The following is a 24,208-nucleotide window of genomic DNA, read 5'->3' on the forward strand; positions in this document are numbered from 1 at the left end:
AGGTAGAGGGTGGGACAGAGGTGGGCTGTGTGAGAGTATGGGGGCTGGGGGGGAGAGTGGTGGGTGCGGTGGGTGCGGTGGGCACGGCTCCAGGGTGGTGCCAAGCCTGGGCCCTCGCCGTCTCTAACAAACCCGCTCGCTCGCTGTGTTCCAGCCTGAAGGAGTTCCTGCCCAAGGAATACATCAAGCAGCGCAACGCAGAGAAGAAGATATTCCAGGTACACAAGTTCCCTCACCCCCACCACCCTCCCTCCCCCTCCCCCCACTCCCCCCCCTCTCCACCATCCCCCCCCTCCCTCCCCCTCCTTCCCCCCTCCCCCCCACTCCCATGTGCGTGAGTGAGCTCTCACTGTCCTCCCCACATCCCTGTGGCTCGGGTCAGATTGATTCAGGAAAGTGTTCACTGATCTGTTGGCTGCCTGTCCACCGCAGCCTCTGGCCAATTCTCGCCCTGTCCGCTGATCCGTGCCACCTCCACTCTGCCCCACACCTCCTCTGGCAGCTCACTGCACAAGGGTCAGGCACCCCCTAACCCCCTCTCACTCCTCCACCATTCCCCCTCGAAACCCCTCTGACTTCCATCCTGACTTCGGAAGAATTGATGATGTTTTGGATTGGAACCGTTCCTCGGTCTGAAGAAGGGTCCCTATCCGAAACGTCACCCACCCATTCTCTCCAGAGATGCTGCCTGACCCGCTGAGTTACTCCAGCACGGTGTGTCTGTCTTTGATGGTTCTTTGTGGGAACGAGGGAATGAAGTTTCACAATTTGGTTTCTTCCGTCAGGATCACAAAAACTGCGGGGAGATGACGGAGATTGAAGCCAAAGTGAAGTACGTGAAGTTGGCCCGTTCACTGCGGACCTATGGGGTCTCCTTCTTCCTGGTCAAGGTAGGGGCTCCTCCTGGGGGGGTGGTGTACGGTATTGGCGATTGTTGGTATAACTGAGTAATGGATTATAACGGATAATGGGGGTCCGGGAGGGGGGGTCGGGGGGGGGGGGGGTTGAGGAGGGGGGGTTCGAGGGAGGGGTTCGGGGAAGGGGGGTTGGGGGGGGGGGGGGTCGGGGAGGGGGGGGGGGGGGGGTCGAGGGGGGGGGGGGGGGGTAGTCAGGGGGCATCGGCAGCCTATCCAGCCGGTGAACGTCAGTAGGTGTGTCCACTATGACTGAAGTCTGTGATAAAGAGGTCGGCAACAAGGAGGGTTGACTGTATATCCATCCCTCGTGTCTACATTCAGTGACTGTGTTCCCCCGCACAGGGAAGAGGCACTGACTGTGAGCGCTCAGATGTCCCGCTCTGCATAGACATTCTGGGTCAGTTGCCCTTTCTGAAACTCGTTCCCTATTTTAAACCGAAGATAGACACAAAATGCTGGAGTTGCTGGAGTAACAGGCAGCATCTGACGTTTTGGGTCGAGACCTTTCTTCAGACTTTGTCTGAAGTCACCCGTTCCTTATTTCCAGAGCTGCTGCCTGTCCACCTGTGTGTATCCATGTTTAGTTTAGAGATGCAACACGGAAATTATCCATTCGGCCCACCAGGTCTGTGCCGACCAGTGATCCCCACACACTAACACTATCCTACACACACTAGAAACTATTTACAATTTTACTTCGGAGTCACGTGAGTGACTACGTGAAGAACCCACCCAGTGCGCAGGCGCGGCATTACGTCAGCAGTGCAACAGCGGCAGCAGCTGGAGCCAGGCTCTCCAGCTGCAGCATAAAGACGAGACCTCAGGTAAGTGCCTTTTTTGTTACAGAGTCGCGCTAGAGAGAATAATGGCCTCTCGCAAGCGACCAGCCAGGAGGACTGCCTGCCCAACTCCACCCGAGGACGGGTCCATAGCGGGACGGCAGCCTCTCGCAGCGGAGGAGCTTTTTCAACGCTCCCGCTCACCCGACACCGAGCCGCCCCCAGTGCTGCAGATTTCAACGCCCCGCACAGGGAGGAAGGCGACACATAAAACCGACCGGCCGGTGTCCTCCGATGATTCGGAGGAACGGGAACACTCTCCCCCACCGAAAAGGGGAGACGCTCGGATCAGCTGCATGAGGCAGCTCCTCGAGCGTATGATAAATGAGGAGATGCGGCATCTCCCAGGAGGACGGGCTTTGGCCTCCTCCTCTCCACACCCTTCTGTACCCTCTATGTTCGAGGGCAGTAAGGGAGGCCAGGACTGGGCTGGCCTATCCCAAGGGCAGGCGGAGGATATCGTCAGCATGCCGGGCGTGCCGGAAGAAGAGCTACTGGGTGTAGTGGGCCGATATGCGGCACCACCAACAACTGGGATGGTGTTGCCACCCAGAATGGCGGCCACTATAAACAGGCTGTCCAACAACCCGCTGCAGGACAAGGCTGTCCAGCAGGCCCTTGACAACTACATCGCGCCAGAAAATTGCGAGGCGCTGAGGGTCAAGACGGTCAATGGGCAGATCTGGAACCAGCTGGGGCAGCAAATCAGGGCTCAGGAAGTCAAAATGCAGCGAGTCCTGAAGCTCCACTCAGCAGCCGTCACCGCCTTTGCTCGGTCCGTTGGGGATGAAGACCTGACCATACCCCAGCAGGATGCCCTCGCACTGATGTGCAGCACCACGTATGAGCTAAATAACCTACGGCGGGACAACATCAGGCCTGCCCTCAACCCAACATATGCCGGCCTCTGTAAAGCTCCAGCGCCCGAACGACAGGCGCTGCTATTTGGTGCGGATCTGGCCAAAAGGCTCAAGGAGTTGGAAGAGGCGGCAAAACCAGTAGGCCTCATGAGGGCAGGGCCAGGACCGAGCAGGGTGAAGACACCCAGTTGGCCGCACGGCTCGGCAGCCACCAGCAGATACCGAGCTGGTGAAAGCCTGGTGACCGCCTCCCACTACCCCCAGTGCTCTTTTTTAGAGCGGGGCCCAGGGCGGAGCCGTGGGAAGATGCGCCGCCCCACCGCAGCACCAACACGGACAACCTTGGGCCAGACCCACCGAAAACGACCCCACAAGTGAACATGGAGGTAGGTGGGTCTGGTTCCTGTCAACATACACAGACAAAGGGTGTAGTATTAACAGGGGGACGTTTGAGGTTCTTCAAGCATGTTTGGTGCTCCCTTACTAACAATAAGTTTATACTCAACAGTATTAGTGGATACAAAATTGAGTTCAAACCAGGCGTAGAACCGCCAGTTCAGCACATGCCCCAAAGGGTGTTCCTTCCCTCGGCAGTTGAGAAGGTAGAAGGACAAGCTGAACTTGATCGGCTCGTGGCTAAAGGCATCATAGAAATGACCACACACGAGCCGCAAGAATTTGTATCAAATATTTTTCTCAAAACCAAAAAAGATGGTGGATGTCGCATTATTATTGATCTGACGTCACTCAATCAGTCTGTTGAGTATCAACATTTCAAAATGGAGACATTTGTCACTGCCAGACAACTGATCTCCAAGGGATACTACATGGCAAGCATAGATATCAAAGATGCTTACTATTTGGTACCCATTCATAAAGATTACTTTAAATATCTGAAATTTATCTGGAGGGGCCAGCTATGGCAGTACCGAGCTTTGCCCAATGGTTTAACGACAGCTCCCAGACTATTTACGAAAATTCTTAAAGTGGCCATGAAGAAATTGAGAGAACTAAAACATTTAGTTGTGGCCTATCTGGACGATGTTCTCATATTAGGAAGAACACGGGAACAAGCTGTCACAGGAGTGTTAGCCACTAAACAACTCCTTGAAACTTTGGGTTTTATCCTTCACCCAGATAAATCAATATTGGAGCCTACTACTAACATGGATTACTTAGGCTTCACTATTGACACGATTCACATGACTGTCACTCTGCCCAGAAACAAAACAGTTTCACTCATTGAAGCTTGTAGCCATTTAATTGCTACACCGCAACCTAGAATACGGCATGTAGCCAGAGTTATTGGCTCTATAGTAGCAGCATTTCCGGCTGCCCAACATGGGCCCTTGCATTATCAAAATCTACAAAGAGCAAGGACTCATGCATTACGCCTTCATAGGGGGCATTATGATCGCAAAATGGATTTACCCGCTGAAGCCAAATCAGAACTTCAGTGGTGGGTTGACAATATTTGGCACAGTCACAGTCCTATCGCCGTAACCAATCCTAACATAACCATTGCAACGGATGCCAGTGCTTTAGGCTGGGGAGCTACTAACTCCATAGACAGCACAGGTGGCAGATGGACTAACTCAGAGGCATCGCTACTACAATCACTGGGCATTAACTTTTTGGAAATGCTCGCCGCCTTTTATGGGCTAAAAGCATATGCATCTGATATGCGGCACGTGCATGTTAGAATTATGATCGACAACACTACGGCAGTATCTTATATCCAGCACATGGGTGGCATTAAATCAGTATCATGCGACAAATTAACTGCTATAATCTGGCAATGGTGTGTCGAGAGACATATTTGGCTATCAGCTGCCTATTTACCAGGCAAGCTAAATTTAGTGGCGGACACCAGGTCACGAAAATTCAACGACAACATCGAATGGATGTTGGACCCAAAATTATTTGCTAAAATTGTCAAGCAATATGGTACGCCAGATATAGATTTGTTTGCGTCTAGGTTAAATCACCAACTACCCATGTATGTGGCTTGGGAACCAGACCCAGAGGCAGCAGCGGTAGATGCCTTCACGCTGGATTGGGGAAATTTCTTTTTCTATGCTTTCCCTCCCTTCTGCCTCATCAGTCGGGTACTCCAGAAAATTCAGGCAGACTCAGCCTCTGGCATTCTGGTCGTGCCCGACTGGCCTACCCAACCATGGTTCCCAATGTTCCACGACATGGTGGTAGAGACACCAATGGTCCTTCAACACCACCCCCAATTATTGACTCACCCGGTAACTGGCATTAGCCATCCATGCCACCAAAAATTGGAAAACTCCTGGTTTCCAGATTTTGAACAGGCCTTACCGGGGATTGGGGTTATCAGACAGAACAATCACCACCATGTCGGCATCCCTGCGAGTTTCCACCAAGAAACAGTACCTGACCTTCATCAGGAAATGGGAACAGTACTGGCTGTACGCAGGGACATCCTACAAGACGGCTTCGATATCGGATGTGCTGGAGTTCCTGGCCCACCTGCACCATGATCTCAAGATGAGCTACAGTGCCATCAATACGGCTCGGAGCGCACTGTCCGCATACCTCATGCCGATAGAACAGCATAGTGTGGGATCCCACCCTCTGGTCATCAGACTCCTGAAGGGGATCTTTAATACCAAACCCCCTACACCTAGATACACTCACATGTGGGATGTGAGTGTAGTTCTGACACACCTTCGAGGTTGGCCTCCGGTGGGATCCCTGAGCCTGGAACAGGCCACTTATAAAACCTTCATGCTCATGGCGCTTGTCTCAGCTCACAGCGTTCAGTCGCTCCATCAGCTAAATCTGAACTACATGGTGACCACCCCAGATACCATTACTTTCACCATGCCAGGGTTGGTAAAACAAAGTAGACCAGGTACAACAAACTCCCCGTTGATCTTCCGGGCTTAACCTCCAGAACCTAGGCTGTGTGTGGTGACCCACCTTCATCATTATCTAGACACAACCCAAACGCTTAGAGGGAGAGAAAAAGCCTTATCGGTTAACCACAGAAAGCCTTATGGACGGGTGACCAGCCAAACATTATCCAGATGGTTGAAACAGGTCCTCAGCATGGCAGGGATTAACACAAATGTTTTTAAATCCCATTCAACCAGGGCAGCGTCCACCTCAGCGGCGGATAGGATGCAGGTTCCCCTAGACCACATCCTCAGAGCAGCGGGATGGTCAAGGGAATCGACATTCCAACGATTTTACAGGAAACCGCTGATGGAACAGGACGTCTTTGCGGATACCATTTTAAAAACCGCAAAGTTATGATTTAAAGCCCATGGGAGCTATTTTTTGTTATAGTTAATAAACATTTCTTTTATAACTAAACAAACTTGTTGGTCTTTAGCTACCACTTCCTCCCTCGATGATCTTTCGGCAGTGAGTGATATAACTGTTACACGGTTTGAAATCACAGACCTTTGAAGTCTTCACGTAGTCACTCACGTGACTCCGAAGTAAAATAGTAAGATTAAACGAGTACTTACCAGTACGAAGTTTGATCTGTATTTTATGAGGAGTTACGATGAGGGATTACGTGCCCTCCGCTCCCACCCTCATTATATAGATCAAATTCGGACTAATGTCTCGTTGGTCTTTACTATCTTTACTTCAACTAGTGTCTATCTGTGATTCCACACCGCTGCTTGGATGTATGCCGCGCCTGCGCGCTGGGTGGGTTCTTCACGTAATCCCTCATCGTAACTCCTCATAAAATACAGATCAAACTTCGTACTGGTAAGTACTCGTTTAATCTTACTATTATACCAGGCCAATAAATCTACAAACCTGCACGTGTTTGGAGTGTGGGAGGAAACTGGAGATCCCGGAGAAAACCCACGCAGTCACAGGGAGAACGTACAAACTCCATCCAGACAGCACCCGTAGTCAGGATGGAACCCGGGACTCTGGCGCTGTGAGGCAGCAACTCTACCGCAGCACCACCGTGCCGCCCGCGGATGGTTGCTGTGAACCCCAGTAGTACCCGGCATCCTCCCAGTGGCTACATCAATGCAGTGGGTGGGTGGATTGTGGCCAGTTGAGTGTTGCAATGGACATTTACACAGGCAGATTCTAACGTGACCCGTGTTTGATTCTCAGGAGAAGATGAAGGGGAAGAATAAGTTGGTGCCTCGGCTACTGGGCATCACCAAAGACTCGGTGTTGCGAGTGGATGAAAGGACGAAGGATGTGATGCAGGAGTGGCCACTCACCACGGTCAAACGCTGGGCTGCATCGCCAAAGAGCTTCACTCTGGTAGGTCATAGAGTGATACTGTGTGAAAACAGGCCCTTCGGCCCAACTTGCCCACACCGGCCAACATGCCCCAGTTACTCTAATCACACATGCCTGCATTTGGTCCATATCCCTCCAAACCTGTCATATCCATGTACCTGTCTAACTGTTACTTAAATATTAGGATAGTCCCAGCCTCAACGACCTCCTCTGGCAGCTCGTTCCATACACCCGCCACCCATTGTGTGAAAAAGTTACCCCTCAGATTCCTATGTTTAGGAATGAAATGCAGATGCTGGAAAAATCAAAGGTAGACAGAAATGCTGGAGAAACTCAGCAGGTGAGGCAGCATCTATGGAGAGAAGGGTCGAGAACCGAAACGTCACCTATTCCTTCCCTCCATAGATGCTGCCTCACCCGCAGAATTTCTCCAGCATTTTGTCTACCTCAGATTCCTATTAAATCTTTCCCCCTTCACCTTGAACCTATGCCCTCTGGGCCTCGATTCCCCTACTCTGGCCAAGAGATTCTGTGCATCTACCTGAATTATTAATCTCATGATTTACACCTCTTTAAAATCATCCCTCTTCCTCCTGCGCTCCAAGGAATAGAGACCCATCCTACTCAACCTCTCCCTATAGCTCACACCCTCAGGTTCTGGCAACATCCTCGCAAATCTTCTCTGAACCCTTTCAAGCTTGACAACATCTTTCCTATAACATGGTACCCAGAACTGAACACAATACTCTAAATGTGGTCTCACCAACGTCTTATACAACTGCAGCATGAGTGATAATCAGTGATAAGTTCAAAGGAGCAGAATTCGGCCGTTCAGCCCATTACATCTTCTCCGTCATTCAATCGTGGCTGATCTATCTTTCCCTCTCAATCCCATTCTCCTGCCTTCTCCCGATAACCTCTGACACACGTACTAATCAAAAATCTATCTATCTCTGCCTTAAAAACATCCACTGACGGCCTCCACAGCCTTCTGTGGCGAAGAATTCCACAGATTCACCACCCACTGAATAAAGATCACAGTAGAAAGATCACGGAGGATATCGATTCCGGCTTTGAGAGTCCTGGACTTGCAGAGATATTGGCGAGGAGCAGATATTTGTGGCCAAACTTCACCGCGTCACGGAGCTCTTGGTGGGCGGTCTTCAGTAGTTTGGACAGGCACATGGATGTGCATGGAATGGTGGGATATGGATTATGTACGGGTAGATAAGTGATGGTCTTGGCATTGTGTTCAGCACAGACATTGTGGGCCGAAGGTCCTGTTGTTGTGCTGTAACGTTCAATCATGGCTGATCTATCTCTGCCTCTCAACCCCACTCTCCTGCCTTCTACCCTGTAACTGATCAACAATACATACTACATACTTGCTCAGCACACAAAACCGGCTTCAGTTGCGGTTGCAAAAACACCAACTTGTTGAGGAACTGTTTGGGTCAAGCAGCATCTATGGAGGGGGTGAGATACTGTGGGTTGCACCTCGTGTCAGGATGGAGAGTGTAGAAGGGGAGGGAAACATATAAGATTATTAAGGGATTGGACACGATGGGACAGGAAACGATGGGACATGTTCCTGATATTGGGGGATTCCAGAACCAGGGGCCACAGTTTAAGAATAAGGGGTAAGCCATTTGAACGGAGATGAGGGAAAACCTTTTCACCCAGAGAGTTGTGAATCTGTGGAATTCTCTGCCTCAGAAGGCAATGGAGGCCAATTCTCTGGATGCTTTCAAGAGAGAGTTACAGTGGCTTGCAAAAGTTTTCATACCCCTTGAACTTTTCCACATTTTGTCACGTTACAACCACAAACGTAAATGTATTTTATGGGGATTTTATGTGATAGACCAACACAAAGTGACGCATAATTGTGAAGTGGAAGGAAAATGATACATGGTTTTCAAATTTTTTTACAAATAAAAAACTGAAAAGGGGATTCTGTGTCTAGCACCTTATGCCAGCCAGCTTGGTGATACGGTGTGTTACGGCCATTGTGGGCGTGGGCAGGTACTGGCAGCCGGTGATGCCGTCGTGTGTGCTGGTGACTGTCCAGGCCAGGCCACAGCCCACACGCACTGACTGATCACACTGCCTGCTACCATTCTCTCTCTTTCACCCTAGGACTTTGGAGAGTACCAGGAGAGCTACTACTCAGTGCAGACGACTGAGGGGGAGCAGATCTCACAGCTCATCGCCGGTTACATCGACATCATCCTCAAAAAGGTCAGTGAACGGAAGGAGTCATCGAAGCACCGGTGAGCAGAATAAACGGACAACTCTGGTGCTGGTCTACACACACAGAAAGCGGCAGTAACTCAGCGGGACAGGCAGCATCTCTGGAGAGAAGGAATAGGTGACATTTCAGGCCTTTGGACTGTGATGGAGGGTCGAGACCCGAAATATCACCTATGCATGTTCTCCAGAGATGCTGCCTGACCTGCTGAGTTATTCCAGTCTATTTGTCTATCAATGGAGAGCCCATGCCTCGAGGGGTCTCGCCCTTCAGCAAATCCCCCCCCATTGACGAAGCCCCCCACCCCAGCTCCCGCCACCAACCCCCCCCCCCCCCCCCCCGATTACCAGCCACCCCCTCGTTGCCCGACCCGCCCCCCCGACCTAGACTCCCGCCCCCCCCCCCCCGATCACCAGCCACCCCCTCGTCGCCAACCGGGCCCCCCCCGACCAGACTCCCCCCCACCCCCTCCCCCCGATCACCAACCTCCCCCCCCCCCCCCCCCCCCCCCCCACCAGCCCCCCCCTCGCTGCTGACCCCCCCCCCCCCCCCCCCGATCACCAGCCTCCCCCTCGTTGCCGACCCCACCCCCCCCCCATCACCAGCCTCCCCCAACATGGTAACTACCGGAGTCTTTGTTCTGTGCTGATTACATTGGACAATGAACCAGTGTGAACACGTTCTAATACTAGTAGGAGGCAAAGTGTGAAGAAACCTGTGGGAATCTGCGACATGGCCTCCACTGAGGGTCCGGGCTGTTCCTCATTAACACCAGTACTGGCCTGGACAGGTACTCTCCCAGCTCTGACCTGGGATTCCAAGTTTGTTCTCCGTGGACGTGGACTCAGATACGTCAGCAAGACCAAGCACAGACTGGGCGATCATTTCACCGAACACCTTCACTCAGTCTGCCTCCGCCTACCTGATCTCCCGGTTGCCAAACACTTCAACTCCCCTTCCCGCTCCCAATCTGATCTTTCTGTCCTGGGCCTCCTCCACTGTCAGAGTGAGGCCCAGCTCAAATTGGAGGAACAGCACCTCATATTTAGCTTGGGCAGCTTACACCCCAGCGGTATGAATATTGACTTATCTAACTTCAACTAACCCTTGCTTTCCCTCTCTCTCCATCCCTCCCCCAATCTAGTCATCGTACAAGTTTCACCCTCGTCCTGTATAACTCCATATCACCTACCCCCACAGACAACAATGGACCATTGTGGGCACTACATTTCTTTGATTTTCATTTCTTTTTGCTTAACTTCCATTAATTTATCCAGGATGCTGCCTATATCTCTCGTTCCTCTTTCCCCTGTCTCTCAGTCTGAAGAAGGGTTCCGACCCGAAATGTCACCTTTGTTTTCTCCAGTGATGCTGCCTGGCCCTCTGAGTACTCCAGCATTGTGTGTCTTTATCAGCGACGGCTTGACTGCTCTCAGCTCAGCCTTGGCGTTCTTTAGAAGCAGGTTCCGTTTGTGAAATCATAGGTGTAGAGAGGATTTGATGCCTGTGAATGTCTCTCGTGCAATGAACACAGCAATTCCACAGGTCTCACACTGTGTTTCAGTTTAGTTTATTGTCACCTGTACCGAGGTACAGTGAAAAGCTTTTGTTGCATGCTATCCACTCACTGGAAAGACTACACATGATTACAATCGAGCTGTCCACACTGCACAGATACATGATGAGGGGAATAACGGGATAACGTTTAGTCCAATCAGAGATATGTAGGAAGGAACTGCAGACGCTGGTTTAAACCAAAGATAGACACAAAAATCTGGAGTAAGTCAGCGGGCCATGCAGCATCTCTGGAGAAAAGGAATGGGTGACATTTTGGGTCAAAATCCTTCTTCAGGGGCTAAATCAAAGATAGTCCGGTGAGGTGCATAGTGGCTGAGGATTTCTCGCTGCGAACTGCTGTAACTTGTTACAAAGTGAGTACTCAGAGTGAGTCCATGGATCTGTCAGACACACAGCCCATTGTGGTCTAACATTGGAGGAAATTAAATCATGAAGTGACTGGAGACAGTAGATGAAGTCACTCTGTTTCAGTGGGTCAGAGGTCGGGAATAAGGGGACATTGTTGTAAAGGTTAAACGTCAGAGGTTTAGCTCAGATACCCGAGCTACTTTTACACAGAGCCATACAGTGTGGAAACAGGCCCTTCAGACCAACTTGCCCACACCGACCAACATGTCCCAGCTACACTAGTTACACCTGCCTGCGTTTGGCCCATATCCCTCTAAACCTCTCCTATCCGTGTGCCTGTCTAATTGTTTCTTGAACATTGCTGTAGTCCCAGCCTCAACTACCTCCTCGGGCAGCTTGTTCCATACACCCACCCCCCTTTGTGTGAAAAAGTTACCCCTCCGATTCCTATTAAATCTATCCCCCTTCGCCTTAAACCTATGTCCCCTACCCGATCTTTTCCTCTCATGATTTTGTACAACTCGAAAAGATCACTCCTGATCCTTCAGGAGTAGAGTCTTAGTCTGCTCAACCTCTCGCAAGAGCTCACACCCTCAAGTCCTGGCGATATCCTTGTAAATCCTCTCTGAACCCTTTCCAGCTTGACGACATCTTTCCTATAACATCTTATAACGTCTTATACAGCACCGTTGATGCAGTGGGACTGTGCACACACAGCTCAAGCCACGTGACAGCAGTAAACCTAAACCAGCCCTCAGTGAACCAGAGAGGACCTCGGGTCAGATGAGGGAGGTGGCTGAAGAGAGACGCAGAAACACTGCCGTGGCGGGTAGAGCTACTGCCTCGCAGCATCAGGGACCCCGTTCTATCCTGACCTCAGTTGCTGTCTGGATGCAGTTTGCACCTTCTCCCTGTGACCACGTTGTTTCTTTCAGTCAAGAGAGAGTTAGATTTAGCTCTTGGGGCTAACGGAATCAAGGGATATGCGGAGAAAGCAGGAACAGGGTACTGATTCTGGATGATCAGCCATGATAATATTGAATGGCTCGAAGGGCTGAATGGCCTACTCCTGTACTTATTTTTCTATTTCTATGTTTCTGAAAAGGGCAGGTGCATGGGAGTGTTGGGGATAAACCAAGGAGGGATTGTGCCAGAGGGCAGCGGCCAGCATTGTCTCATCTCATTGTGATGTGATGGTAACGCAGCCTTGGGCCTAACACAGTCACACAGTGAGAGGCAGCAGCACCCTCTGGCCCAGTGTCCTGCTTCCATGCCCCTGCTCATTTGCTCAATCCTGTTTTACTTTCTGTTCTGCAGAAACAAAGTAAAGACCGATTTGGGCTGGAAGGAGACGAAGAGTCTACAATGTTGGAAGAATCCGTTTCTCCAAAAAAGTAATAGTTCAGAAACACTAAGCTCATGGCGTGTGTGAGGGAGTGTGTTCATGCCACTAGGCACGGGATCTCATCCAGCCCATTCAGCAGGGCTGGACCCACTCATCACAACGGCTTCAATGGCATCCTTCCATTTAGTCATGAGGCCATTTGGCCCATCAACTCCATGCCAGCTTGCAGGTGAATTCCAGCAACCCATATGGGATTTTAGAGCTGGCATGGACTCGTTGGATTGAACGGCCTCCCTATATATGAGTAAAATAAAGAGATAATGCCTGGTTGCCCTGTTACTCATTGAAGGATGTGGGGTGGGGAGGGAATCTGTCATTGGTGGGGACACTGAACATGGAACAGGAACAAGTCCTTCAACCCACAATGTTTGTGTTGAAAATGATGCCTAGTTGAACTGATCTCATCTGCCTGTACATGATCCCTATCCCTCTATTCCCTGCACGTCTATGTGCCTGTATAAAAGCCTCTTAAACGCCACTATCATATCTGCTTCCACTACCACCCTTGGCATTGCGTTCCAGTCCCCACCAGTATTCTGTGTAAAAAAACTTGCCCCACACATCTCCATTAAACCTTCCCCCTCTCACCTTATAGCCCTGCCCTCTAGTGGTGGGCATTTCACTCTCAACCCTACCCATGCCTGTTATCATTTTTATAAACTTTCTTTAAGCCTCCCCTCAACCTCCAATATTCCAGAGAAAACAATCCAAGTCTATTCACCCTCTCCCTGTAGCTGAATCCCTCTAATGCAGGCAGCAGTCTGGTAAACCTTCTCTGCACCCTCTCCAAAGCACCCACATCCTTCCTGTAATGGGGCGCCCAGAACTGTATGCAATACTCCAAATGTGGCCTAACCAAAGTCCCATGGAGCTGCATCCTGACTTGCTGACATATTCAATGCCCCAGCAATGAAGGCAAGCATACCATATGCTTCCTTTACCACCCTATCTGCTTGTGCTGCCACCTTCAGTGTCTATGTACCTGGACTCTGACATTCTCTGCCCAGCAATGCTGTTACGGGTCTTGCCATCACCTGTATACTACCCCTTACATTCAACCTCCCAAAGTGCATCAACTCACATTTACTCGGATTAAAGTTGAATCTAAACTAGATTAAAGGACATATTGCCCATTCTTTGTCTTGAGAGTAAAGACATAACGCTTTGGCACGGTGGTGCAGCGGTAGAGTTGCTGCCACACAGCGCCAAAGACCCGGGTTCGATCCCGACTATGGGGGCTGTCTGTACGGAGTTTGTACATTCTCCCCGTGACCGCGTGGGTTTCTCCGAGATCTTTGGTTTCCTCCCACACTCCAAGGACGTACAGATTTGTAGGTTAATTGGCTTGGTATAAAATGTAAAATTGTGCATAGTGTGTGTAGGATAGTGTTAGTGTGTGGGGATCACTGGTCGAAGCGGACTCAGTGGATCTGCTTCCGTGCTGTATCTCTAAACTAAACTAAAATTCTCAGTGTAACCACAAAATAGTGGGTAAAATGGGAATAGGTTGATGCTAGCAGTGTATGACGAGTAACAGGAATAGGTTGATGCTAGCAGTGTATGAATAACAGGAATAGGTTGATGTTAGCAGTGTATGAATAACAGGAATAGGTTGATGCTAGCAGAATAGGTTGACCCCTGCTGTGCACGAGTAACAATGATCCCAAAGTCCCACAATGATTGTTCTTCAGGTGAGGGCCATACAGACCAGGGTAACTCATCGTGCCGTTCCCCCTGCTCCACAGATCGACCATTCTACAGCAGCAGTTCAATAAGACGGGCAAGATCGAGCACGCATCCGTGGCGCTGCCAGCGGTGATGAGGCCCGGCGCGGGGGGGCCAGAGAACTTCAACATGGGCACCATGCCCGCCCCACAGCAGCAGATCCTAAGCGGGCAGATGCACCGGGGCCACATGCCCCCACTGGTAGGGTCCGCCCTCGGGCAGCATTCAGTTTGAGTTTGAGTCTATTGTTACAGTGAAGACCTTCTCTCATCTCGCTGCACTCAATCCATTTCCCTCCATATGCTTTTAGAGTCATAGATGTTTGGTTTAAGTCAGTATGTTGTCACGTGTACCGAGGTACAGTGAAAAGCTTTTGTTGCGTGCTAATCAGTCAGCGGAGAGATAATACATGATTATAATTGGCCATCCACAGTGTACAGATACTGGATAAATGAAATAACGTTTAGTGCAAGATAAAGTCAGTCAAGACTGATCATAAATATTCTGAGCGTCTCCAGTGAGGTAGACAGTAGCTCACGGCTGCTTTCTGGTTGTGTCGGATGGTCTTTTGGTTCTGGGAGTCGGAGAAAGGACAAATCTGAGCGAAATTTAAGGAGATCGTATTGGTGAAGGAGTCGCGATTTAAAAGAGAGGAGCGATTGTAATGCGTGATTGCAGGTCCACGCCCGTGACCAGCACTCAGGGAACCGCTTGGGATGGGGGCCATCTTGGATCATCTGTCCAAATGTAAAGCCGTTACTTCCAGTGTGTTGTTGGGTGTGGTCAGCAGCCGAGGGTTCGTGGCAGACTCTGTGTAGAACAACAGGGCAACTGTGTCCTTTCCCCTTTTGGATTTCATTAGTTTACCATTTACATTAACTTACTTGTCATTTGTAGAGTTATTTAACCATTGGTTCATGCATAATTTAAGTTGTTTAATGCATACTTTTTGACAACTATTCTAACCGGCTTTGTTAATTTGCTCTGATTGACAGACGTCGGCACAGCAAGCTTTAATGGGAACCATTAACTCCAGCATGCAAGCGGTGCAACAAGCCCAGTCTGACCTCACTGAGATAGACAGCTTGCCCCCGCTGGGACAGGACATGGTGAGTCTCATTCCCCAATCATGTAATAGCCTTATTCTCACATAGGTACAGTGTTTGGTTTTGCATACAACATTTGGGGAGACACGGTGGCGCAGCGGTAGAGTTGCTGCCTTACAGCGTCGGAGACCCGGGTTCGATCCCGACTACGGGTGCTGTCTGTATGGAGTTTGTACGTTCTCACCGTGACTATGTGGGTTTTCTCCGAGATCTTCGGTTTCCGCCCACACTCTAAAAACATGCAGGTTTGTTGGTTAATTGGCTTGGTAGAAATGAAAAAAATGTCCCTAGTGTGTGTAGGATACTGTTAATGTGCGGGGATCGCTGGTCGGCGTCAACCTGATGGGCCGAAGGGCCTGTTTCTGCGCTGTATCTCTAAACCAAACTGAAGTAAACCCAGTAAAATCGTACAGCAGACCTCACTGAGCCAGTAGCCAAGAGTCGCCACCTTCTGGTGCCAACAAGGTTACAAATGTTTATCGGATAGTCCTATCTATACCATGCCTGCTGCAGCATCTTGTACTAGCGGCCCCTTCATTGGGTCCCCCTTTGTATTAACCCACCCCTCCGCTGGGACCCCCTTAATTTCCGGCGGTCCCTCTGCCAGGTACCCCTTCATTCTCAGTAGGCGCCCCTCTCCCCGTTCTATCTTGGACGCCATCTTCTCCTTAGGCGGCGCGGGTCCCCCTTCGGTCTCCGCGGCCCCCCAGCCGGGTCCCACTTCATTCTCAGTGGCCCGGAACCCCCTCCGCTCCTGCCAATCCCCACACATCCCCAACCTCTCCACGTTCCATCTCTGCTACATTCACCTGTTGGTGTTAGTTATTTCAGTCCTTATTAATGGTCAGGTGATGCTCCAAAGACCACGTTAGAGTGAGGCTGGGCTCGTCATTGCCCTTCCTGGATCTGGACCTGAGATAACAGCATGGAAACACGCCATTTGCCCCCACCCCACCCTCCCTGGCTGACTTTTGATTACTCCTTCACACTAGTTCCCCCTCACAAGTTCACGTTAGAGGAGTAGAATTAGGCCATTCGGCCCATCGAGTCTACCAGTCAATCATGGCTGATCTCTGCCTCCTAATTCCATTTTCCTGCCTTCTCCCCATAACCCTTGACACCCGTTCTAATCAAGAACTTGTCTATCTGCCTTAACAATATCCACTGACTCCACAATGAGTTCCACAGATTAACTACCCTCTGACTAAATAAATTCCTCCTCACCTGCTTTCTAAAATAGCGCCCTTTAATTCTGAGGCATTGACCTCTGATCCTCGACTCTCCCACCAGTGGAAACATCCTCTCCACATCCACTCAATCTATGCCTTTCATTATTCTATAAGTTTCAATGAGGTTCCCCTCCTTCTAAACTCCAGCGAGTAGAGGCCCAGTGCTGTCAAACGCTCATCATATGTTAACCCACTCATTCCTGGGATCATTCTCGTAGACCTCCTCTGGACCCTCTCCAGAGCCAGCACATGCTTCTTCATATTGGGGCCCAAATTTGTTCACAGCACTCCAAATGCAACCTGGCCAGCGCCTTATAGAGCCTCAGCATTACACACTCAATTAACCTACAATTAACATACAAGCCTGCACATCTTTGGAGGGAGAGTATGCAAACTCCACGCAGTCAGGACCCGAGGTTAGGATTGAACCCGTGTGTGTGACGCTGTGAGGTGGTGGCTGTACCGGCTGCAGCACTGTGCTGTGTTTCCTCATGCATTGCTCGTTTGGGATTTGATGTCATGGATGTTAATGTCTAGTGTTAACATCATGGCCTCCGGTACATTAGTGAGTCCAAGAGTAGAGTCGTTTTGTCCAACACTTGCACTCAGTCCACCACGTGCCTCGCTCTGGCTTCCCAATCCACAACTCTTCAATCCTGACACCCACCTTCTGCTTTTATCCCTGACCTTCGTACCAACCATCTGTCTATCACCCCCCGCCAGCTCGCCTGTGTCGTACGTCGACATGGTCTGGTTTGGCTCAGCCACCAAGCACGACACCTGGAGGCTGCAGCCAATCGTCCGATCAGCAGAGAAGGTTATTGGCTGCAACCTTCCCTCCATTGATGAACTGTACACTGCAAGGGCCAGGAAGCGAGCGGGCAAGATCATCTCTGACCGCTCTCACTCTGGCCACAAACTCTTTGAATCACTTCCCTCTGGAAGGTGACTCCGGATTGTCAAAGCTGCCACAGCCAGACATAAAAATTGTTTTTATCCACGAGTAGTTGCTCTACTCAACAGCCAAAAATCTGTAGCCTCCCTTTGATCTGGTATTTTGTTGGTTCACATGCTTGATCAATGGTGTTTTATCATTAATGTTTTATTATTATTAATGTTTCGTGTTTTCTGAGTCATTCGTAACTGTCACTGTATGTCATGTTGTTAGTTGTGGGTGGAGCACCAAGGCAAATTCCTTGTATGTGAATACTTAGCCAATAAACGTACTTACTTACTTACTTACTTAGAGGAGTAGAACCAGGCCACTTGGCCATCGAGTTAATTATGGCTGATCTCTGTCTCCTAATTCCATTTTCCTGCTGTCTCCCCATAACCTTTGACATCTGCTCTAATCAAGATAGGATGTCCACCTATAACCTGTCATGGTCTGAAAAAGGGTAATCGACCCGAAACGCCACCCATTCCTTCTCGAGAGAGATGCTGCCTGTCTCGCTGAGTTACTCCAGCTTTGTGTCTATAACCTGCCACACTTTGTCCTGCCACCCCCCTTGTCCAGCATTATTCTTCCGTAAATATTATCCTAATATGTCCCAAAACAGAACAACAAAATTCCTACTTGCAGCAGCACAACAGATATGTTCACATAATACCCTGTACATCAGGCAGAGAAATAAGTAAACTATAGGCCAGCACGGTAGCGCAGCGGTAGAGTTGCTGCCTCACAGCGCCAGAGACCTGGCTTCGAACCTGACTACAAGTGCTGTCTGCACCGAGTTTGTATGTTCTCCCTGTGATCGCGTGGGTTTTCTCTGAGTGTCCTGCTTTCCTCCCACACTCCCAAGAAATGCAGGTTTGTAGGTTCATTGGCGTGGTAAAATTGCAAATTGTCCCTAGTGAGTAGGATAGTATTAGTGTAGGGCGATCGCTGGTCAGCACAGACTCAGTGGGCCGAAGGGACTGTTCCTTACTGTACTGTATCTCTAAACTAAACTAGTAGTGCAAAAATAACGTGCTCAAGTCTATATAGTTTGGAGCCTATTTGGAGGTTGTAATGTTCAATAGCCTGATAGACACGAAAAGCTGGAGTAACTCAGCAGGGCAGGCATTATCTCTGGAGAGAAGGAATAGGTGGTGTTTTGGGTCGAGACCCTTCTTCGTTCCTTCTCTCCAGAGATGCTGCCTTAGTTACTCCAGTACTTTGTGTTTTATCCAGTGTAAACCAATATCTGCAGTTCTTTCATAGAGTCATAGAGTGATACAGTGTGGAAACAGGCCCTTCGACCCAACTTTCCCTAACCGGCCAACATGTCCAAGCTGCAGTAGTCCCACCTGCCCACGTTTGAACCATATCCCTCCAAATCTCTCCTCTCCATGTACCTGTCCAACTGTTTCTTAAATGTTGGGATAGTCCCAGCCTCAACTATCTCCTCTGGCAGCTCGTTCCATACACCCTCCAACCTTTGTGTGAAAAAGTTACTGCTTAGATTCCTACTATATCTTTTCCCCTTCACCTTAAACCTATGTCCTCTGGTCCTCGATTCCCCTACTCTGAGCAAGATCTATTCCTCTCATGATTTTGTACACCTATGGTTGATGGCCTGCCTGTCGGTTTGCCTGCTTGCTTTTTAACATTGCTCCCTGTCTTTCTCAGGCATCCAAGGTGTGGGTTCAGAATAAGGTGGATGAATCAAAGCACGAGATTCACTCGCAGGTCGATGCCATCACTGCGGGCACCGCGTCTGTGGTCAACCTCACTGCCGGTGAGTTGTACAGGGTGCGAATGCCCGCACGGTGAAGCTATACGTTCCCCTCTGCCACCTCCAATACCACTGTTTGGTGTGGTGCAGCTCGGCATGGCCAGAAATGTCCGCAGTACTTAGTGATTGAAGATCGAGGCACTCACAAACCTTCAGCTTCCACTCTGGTCAATCAGTTCCTGAGACCTGGGAGCCCAGAGTCCAATGGAGAAACAAGATGCTGGTTTACCAAGAAAAGACACAAAGTGCTGGAGTAACTCAGCGGGTCAGGCAGCATCTTGGAGAACATGGATAGATGACATTTCGGGTCGATACCTAGAAGGGTCCTGGTGTCACCCACCTATGTCATGCGTTCTAGGAGCAGAATAAGGCCATTCGGCCCATCAGGTCTACTCCACTATTCAATCATGGCATAATCTATCTCTCCCTCCTAACCCCATTCTCCTGCCTTCTCCCCATAACCCCTGACACCCGTACTAATCAAGAATTTGTCAAACTGACCTAAAAGTATCCATTGACTTGGCCTCTACAGCCTTCTGTGGCAAAGAATTCCAGATTTAAATCCCTGGATCTAAAGAAATTCCTCCTCGTCTCCTTTCTAAAGAAACGTCCTTTTATTCTGGGGCCATGGCCTTTGGTCCTAGACTCTCCCACTGGTAGAAACATCCTCTCCACATCCACTCTATCAGGCTTTTCACTATTCAGTAAGTGTCTGGCCTACTGAGTTACTCCAGCATTTTGTGTCTTTACACAGTTGAATAGAAAGTTGCGGAAACATTGCCCGGACGATTGTGTTCAAGGGTAAACCCCATCTCAGTAATCATGATTAGAATGGAATTTCGCCCTCGGCTTTGAAACCAGTATTTTGCCTGAAGGCCGAAAACATAATCCAGCATCACTTCACGTACAGCTGTTGATGCAGCAATGTCCAGGAAGCTCGGGATTTTATGGGAAATCAATCAATCAATCAATCAATCAATCAATCAATCAATCAATCAATCAATCAATCAATCAATCAATCAATCAATCAATCAACCTTCATTATCATCTTGCAAGCAACAGTTGTACAGTGCAAAATGAAAAGACGTTTCCCAGTGAATAGCGGAGCATCGCACATGAAATTTAAAACATTTCACACATAATAACATTAAAAACAATCCAGTCCTGATGGAACAGTATAAATAGTTAAAAGCAGGTAAAACACAATGTTAAAATACAATAAACCAATCATAAAAATGTCCGGGGCAGCTGATTTGAGTGGCCAGTGCCAGTTATTAAAGTGTCCGTGCCAGCCGCAGAATCAAGTGACTGTGAGTACAGAGTGACTGTTTAGCAGCCTCACAGCCTGTGGTAGGAAGCTGTTTAGCAGTCTTGTAGTCCGGGCTTTGATGCTTCGATATCTCTTGCCTGATGGCAGGAGATCCAGGTGTATGTGGAGGAGGTGCAGTTTGTCCTTAGCAATTCTCTGATGACAAACTGCACCCCCTCCAAATGCTGTGTGTTTCAAGTTAGACAGCGAGTCATAGATTGATACAGTGTGGAAACAGGCCCTTCGACCCAACAGCCAACATGTCCCAGCTACACTAGTCCCACCTGCACACATTTGGTCCATATCCCCCCAAACCTGTCCTATCCATGTACCAGTCTAACTGTTTCTAAAATGCTTGCATTGTCCCAGCCTCAACCTCCTCCTCTGGCAGCTTGTTCCATACACCCACCACCCTTTGTGTGAAAATGAAAATGTTACCCCTCAGATTCCTATTCGCCTTAAACCTATGTCCTCTAGTCCTCGATTCCTCTACACTGGGCAAGACACTCTCTGCATCTACCCGATCTATTCCTCTCATGATTTTATACACCTCTATAAGATCACCCCTCATCCTCCTGTGCTCCAAGGAATAGAGTTCCAGCCTGCTCAACTCTCCCTATGGCTCACACCCTCTAGACCTGGCAATATTCTCGTAAATCTTCTCTGTACCCTTTCCAGCTTGACAACTTCTTTCCTCGAACATGGTTCCCAGAACTGAACACAATGTTCTAAATGCTGCCTCACCAACGTCTTATACAACTGTAAATAGTCGCTTACTCAAATGTTCACAGTTGTATGTCAATGCTCGACCTTTGAACAGGTGGCAAATGATCTCTGCACTTTGCCTGGAGCTCTTCAGCGGCTGCTCTTGTGATATGGTTGGATTGGATGAAGACTCAGCTCGTGATTCGTTCCCCTGAGGGTTGTGTAAAAACATGGAAACAAAGAACCGTAGGTGCTGGTTTATCCCAAAGATAGACACAAAGCGCTGGAGTAACTCTGCGGGTCAGGCAGCATTTCTGGAGAAAAAGGATGGGTGACGTTTCGGGTTGGGACCCTTCTTCAGTATGAGAGTTGGGGGGTGGGGGGTGGGGGAGAGCTGATGGCGATAAGACCAATCCCGGCCTGCCACAAATGACCGCGCAGGATGGTGCCAGGGATGTTGTGATCTCCAGGGATACAACATTCAGAGCTGTAACTTGTGCCTATTACACAAAGGAGTGAATGGGTCAGCTATGTAGTTTAGTTTAGAGATACAGCACAGAAACAGGCCCTTCGGCCCACCAAGCCCGCGCTGACCAGCGATCCCAGCACACTAACACTATCCTGTCTGTGGAATTCTCTGCCTCAGAGGGCGGTGGAGGTGGGTTCTCTAGATGCTTTCAAGAGAGAGCTAGATAGGGCTCTTAAAAATAGCGGAGTCAGGGGATATGGGGAGAAGGCAGGAACGGGGTACTGATTGGGGATGATCAGCCATGATCACATTGTATGGCGGCGCTGGCTCGAAGGGCCAAATGGCCTACTCCTGCACCTATTGTCTATAGTCTATTATCATGCAAACATTACGGCCAATTTACAATTAAACCAAGCCTTTGGAGTGTGGGAGGAAACCGAAGATCCCGGGGAAAACCCACGCGGTCACAGGGAGAACGTACAAACTCCGTACAGACAGCACCTGTGGTCAGGATGGAACCCGGGTCTCTGGCGCTGTGAGGCAGCAACTCTACCGCTGCGCCACCGTGCCACTTTTGTTGGGCTACTTTCCCTTCATCATCACTCAGTATATCGATTCCTCATCATTCCTGATCTCCCGGTTGCTAAACACTTTAACTCCCCCTCCTATTCCCACACTGACCTTCTCTGATCAGCTAAGTTTGAAGCAGAGGTGCTCTCTGGGATGTTTAGGATGTAGGTATAGTGCGGTAAACCTGCGTGGTCACAGGTCACAGAAAGCCATGGAGTCATACAACATGGAAACGGGCCCAACGTACCCATGCTGACCAAGATGCCCCATCTAAGCTAGTCCTATTACATGTCCATGTACCTGTCCAAATGTCTTTTAACCAGTGTAGCTGGGACATGTTGGCTGGTGTGGGCTAGATGGGCCGAAGGGCATGTTTTCCTCAATGACTATAACTGTTGTTATCGTACCTGCCTTAACTACCTCATCGGGCAACTCTGGGAGGGTGATTTACATAAGATCATAAGTGATAGGTGTAGAATTAGTCCATTCGGCCCATCAAGTCTACTCCTCCATTCAATCATGGCTGATCTATCTCTCTCTCCTAACCCCATTCTCCTGCCTTCTCCCCATAACCTCTGACACCCGCACTAATCATTTTATGAAACGTTGGAGCCTTTGTGAGATCAACACTGTAATGATATTTTCCTATGATGCACAATCCCAGTGTCTATGTCTTGGTCCTAGGGTGAGGTGATGGTGTGGGTTTGGGTTTGGGATGTAATGCATGGCGTCTTGCTCCTCAGGTGACCCCGTGGACACGGATTACACCGCCGTTGGCTGTGCTATCACCACCATTTCCTCCAACCTGACGGAGATGTCCAAGGGGGTGAAGTTGCTGGCGGCCCTGATGGACGACGATATTGGAAGTGGCCAGGACCTTCTGCGGGCAGCCAGGACGCTGGCTGGAGCCGTGTCTGACCTGCTGAAGGCCGTCGAGCCCTCGTCCGGAGAGGTGAGCCAGGGGTCAGGGGACACGGGCAGTCTGGAGTCAGGGTTCAATTCAGGCAGGCTGTGGTCAGGGGTCACGGGCCGTGTGGAGTCAGGGTTCAAGCAGGCTGGGGTCAGGGGTCACGGGCTGTGTGGAGTCAGGGTTCAAGCTGGCATGGGTCACGGGCAGACTGGGGCCAGGGTTTGGGCGGACGGGGTCACGGGCCGTGTGGAGTAAGTCACGAATAGTGTGGGGTCAGGGGTCACGGGCAGTGTGGTGTCAGGGTTCAGGCAGGCTGGGGTCAGGGGTCATGGGCAGCCTGGGGTCAGTGGTCACGGGCAGTGTGGAGTCAGAGGTCACAAGCAGTGTGGGGTCAGAGGTCACGGGCAGAGTATGTTCAGGGGTCATGAGCAGTGTGGGGTCAGGGTTCACAGGTAGAGTTGGGGTCAGGGTTCACGGGTAATGTTGGGGTCAGGGTTCGGTGAGCTGGGGTGTGTGTCTGCGGATGGCTGAGGTTATTGTGTCACATTAGCGCGGGGAGATGGGAGTGGGTAGACATGTGCCTTGTCGCAAGAGCTGAACGACCTGGGCGATTGTGGCCTTCTCTAGTCAACCAGTTGGCCTCACCTCGTCCTGTTTCGATCAAGCTTGGTGGCAGGGTTGTTGGTGGGTGGCGGGCGGCAGAGCCAGGTGCTGCCTGCCCTGTACAGTTATTCCAGCACCTTCTGTCTATCTTTAGAAATAGCAGGGCGGGTTTGGTGCTGCAGGGCTCAGCATGCGCTTGGGTTGTAAAAAACCACCAGGGCATGAGACGGGCTCCCTGGCAACGGCTGGATATCAGAATATTGACGGGCTAATGGGAGAGATGCCAAAGGCTAACACAAAAATAGCATCCATTGTTTGTGCCAGTGGGGAGAGGTTTTCAGCTAAAGCCGCTCTGTACTGATGGAGAGCCACAGTTAATGTACACTACAATTATTAAGATGCTCAAAGCAAATTCA

General features: G+C 50.0%; 1 protein-coding gene across 1 annotated transcript in view; it reads left to right on the forward strand.

Annotated features, from left to right (window-relative positions):
• tln2b (talin 2b) overlaps positions 1-24,208 on the forward strand; it is a 321,397-nt gene that overhangs the window by 138,908 nt on the left and 158,281 nt on the right. Inside the window, 9 exon segments of the mRNA XM_055662804.1 lie at positions 155-218; positions 786-890; positions 6,736-6,891; positions 9,007-9,108; positions 12,362-12,438; positions 14,195-14,375; positions 15,170-15,283; positions 19,121-19,229; positions 23,023-23,231. Coding sequence (XP_055518779.1) covers positions 155-218; positions 786-890; positions 6,736-6,891; positions 9,007-9,108; positions 12,362-12,438; positions 14,195-14,375; positions 15,170-15,283; positions 19,121-19,229; positions 23,023-23,231 — 1,117 coding nt within the window.

This window comes from Leucoraja erinacea, chromosome 36 (genome assembly GCF_028641065.1).
Source record: "Leucoraja erinacea ecotype New England chromosome 36, Leri_hhj_1, whole genome shotgun sequence".
NCBI lineage: Eukaryota > Metazoa > Chordata > Chondrichthyes > Rajiformes > Rajidae > Leucoraja > Leucoraja erinaceus.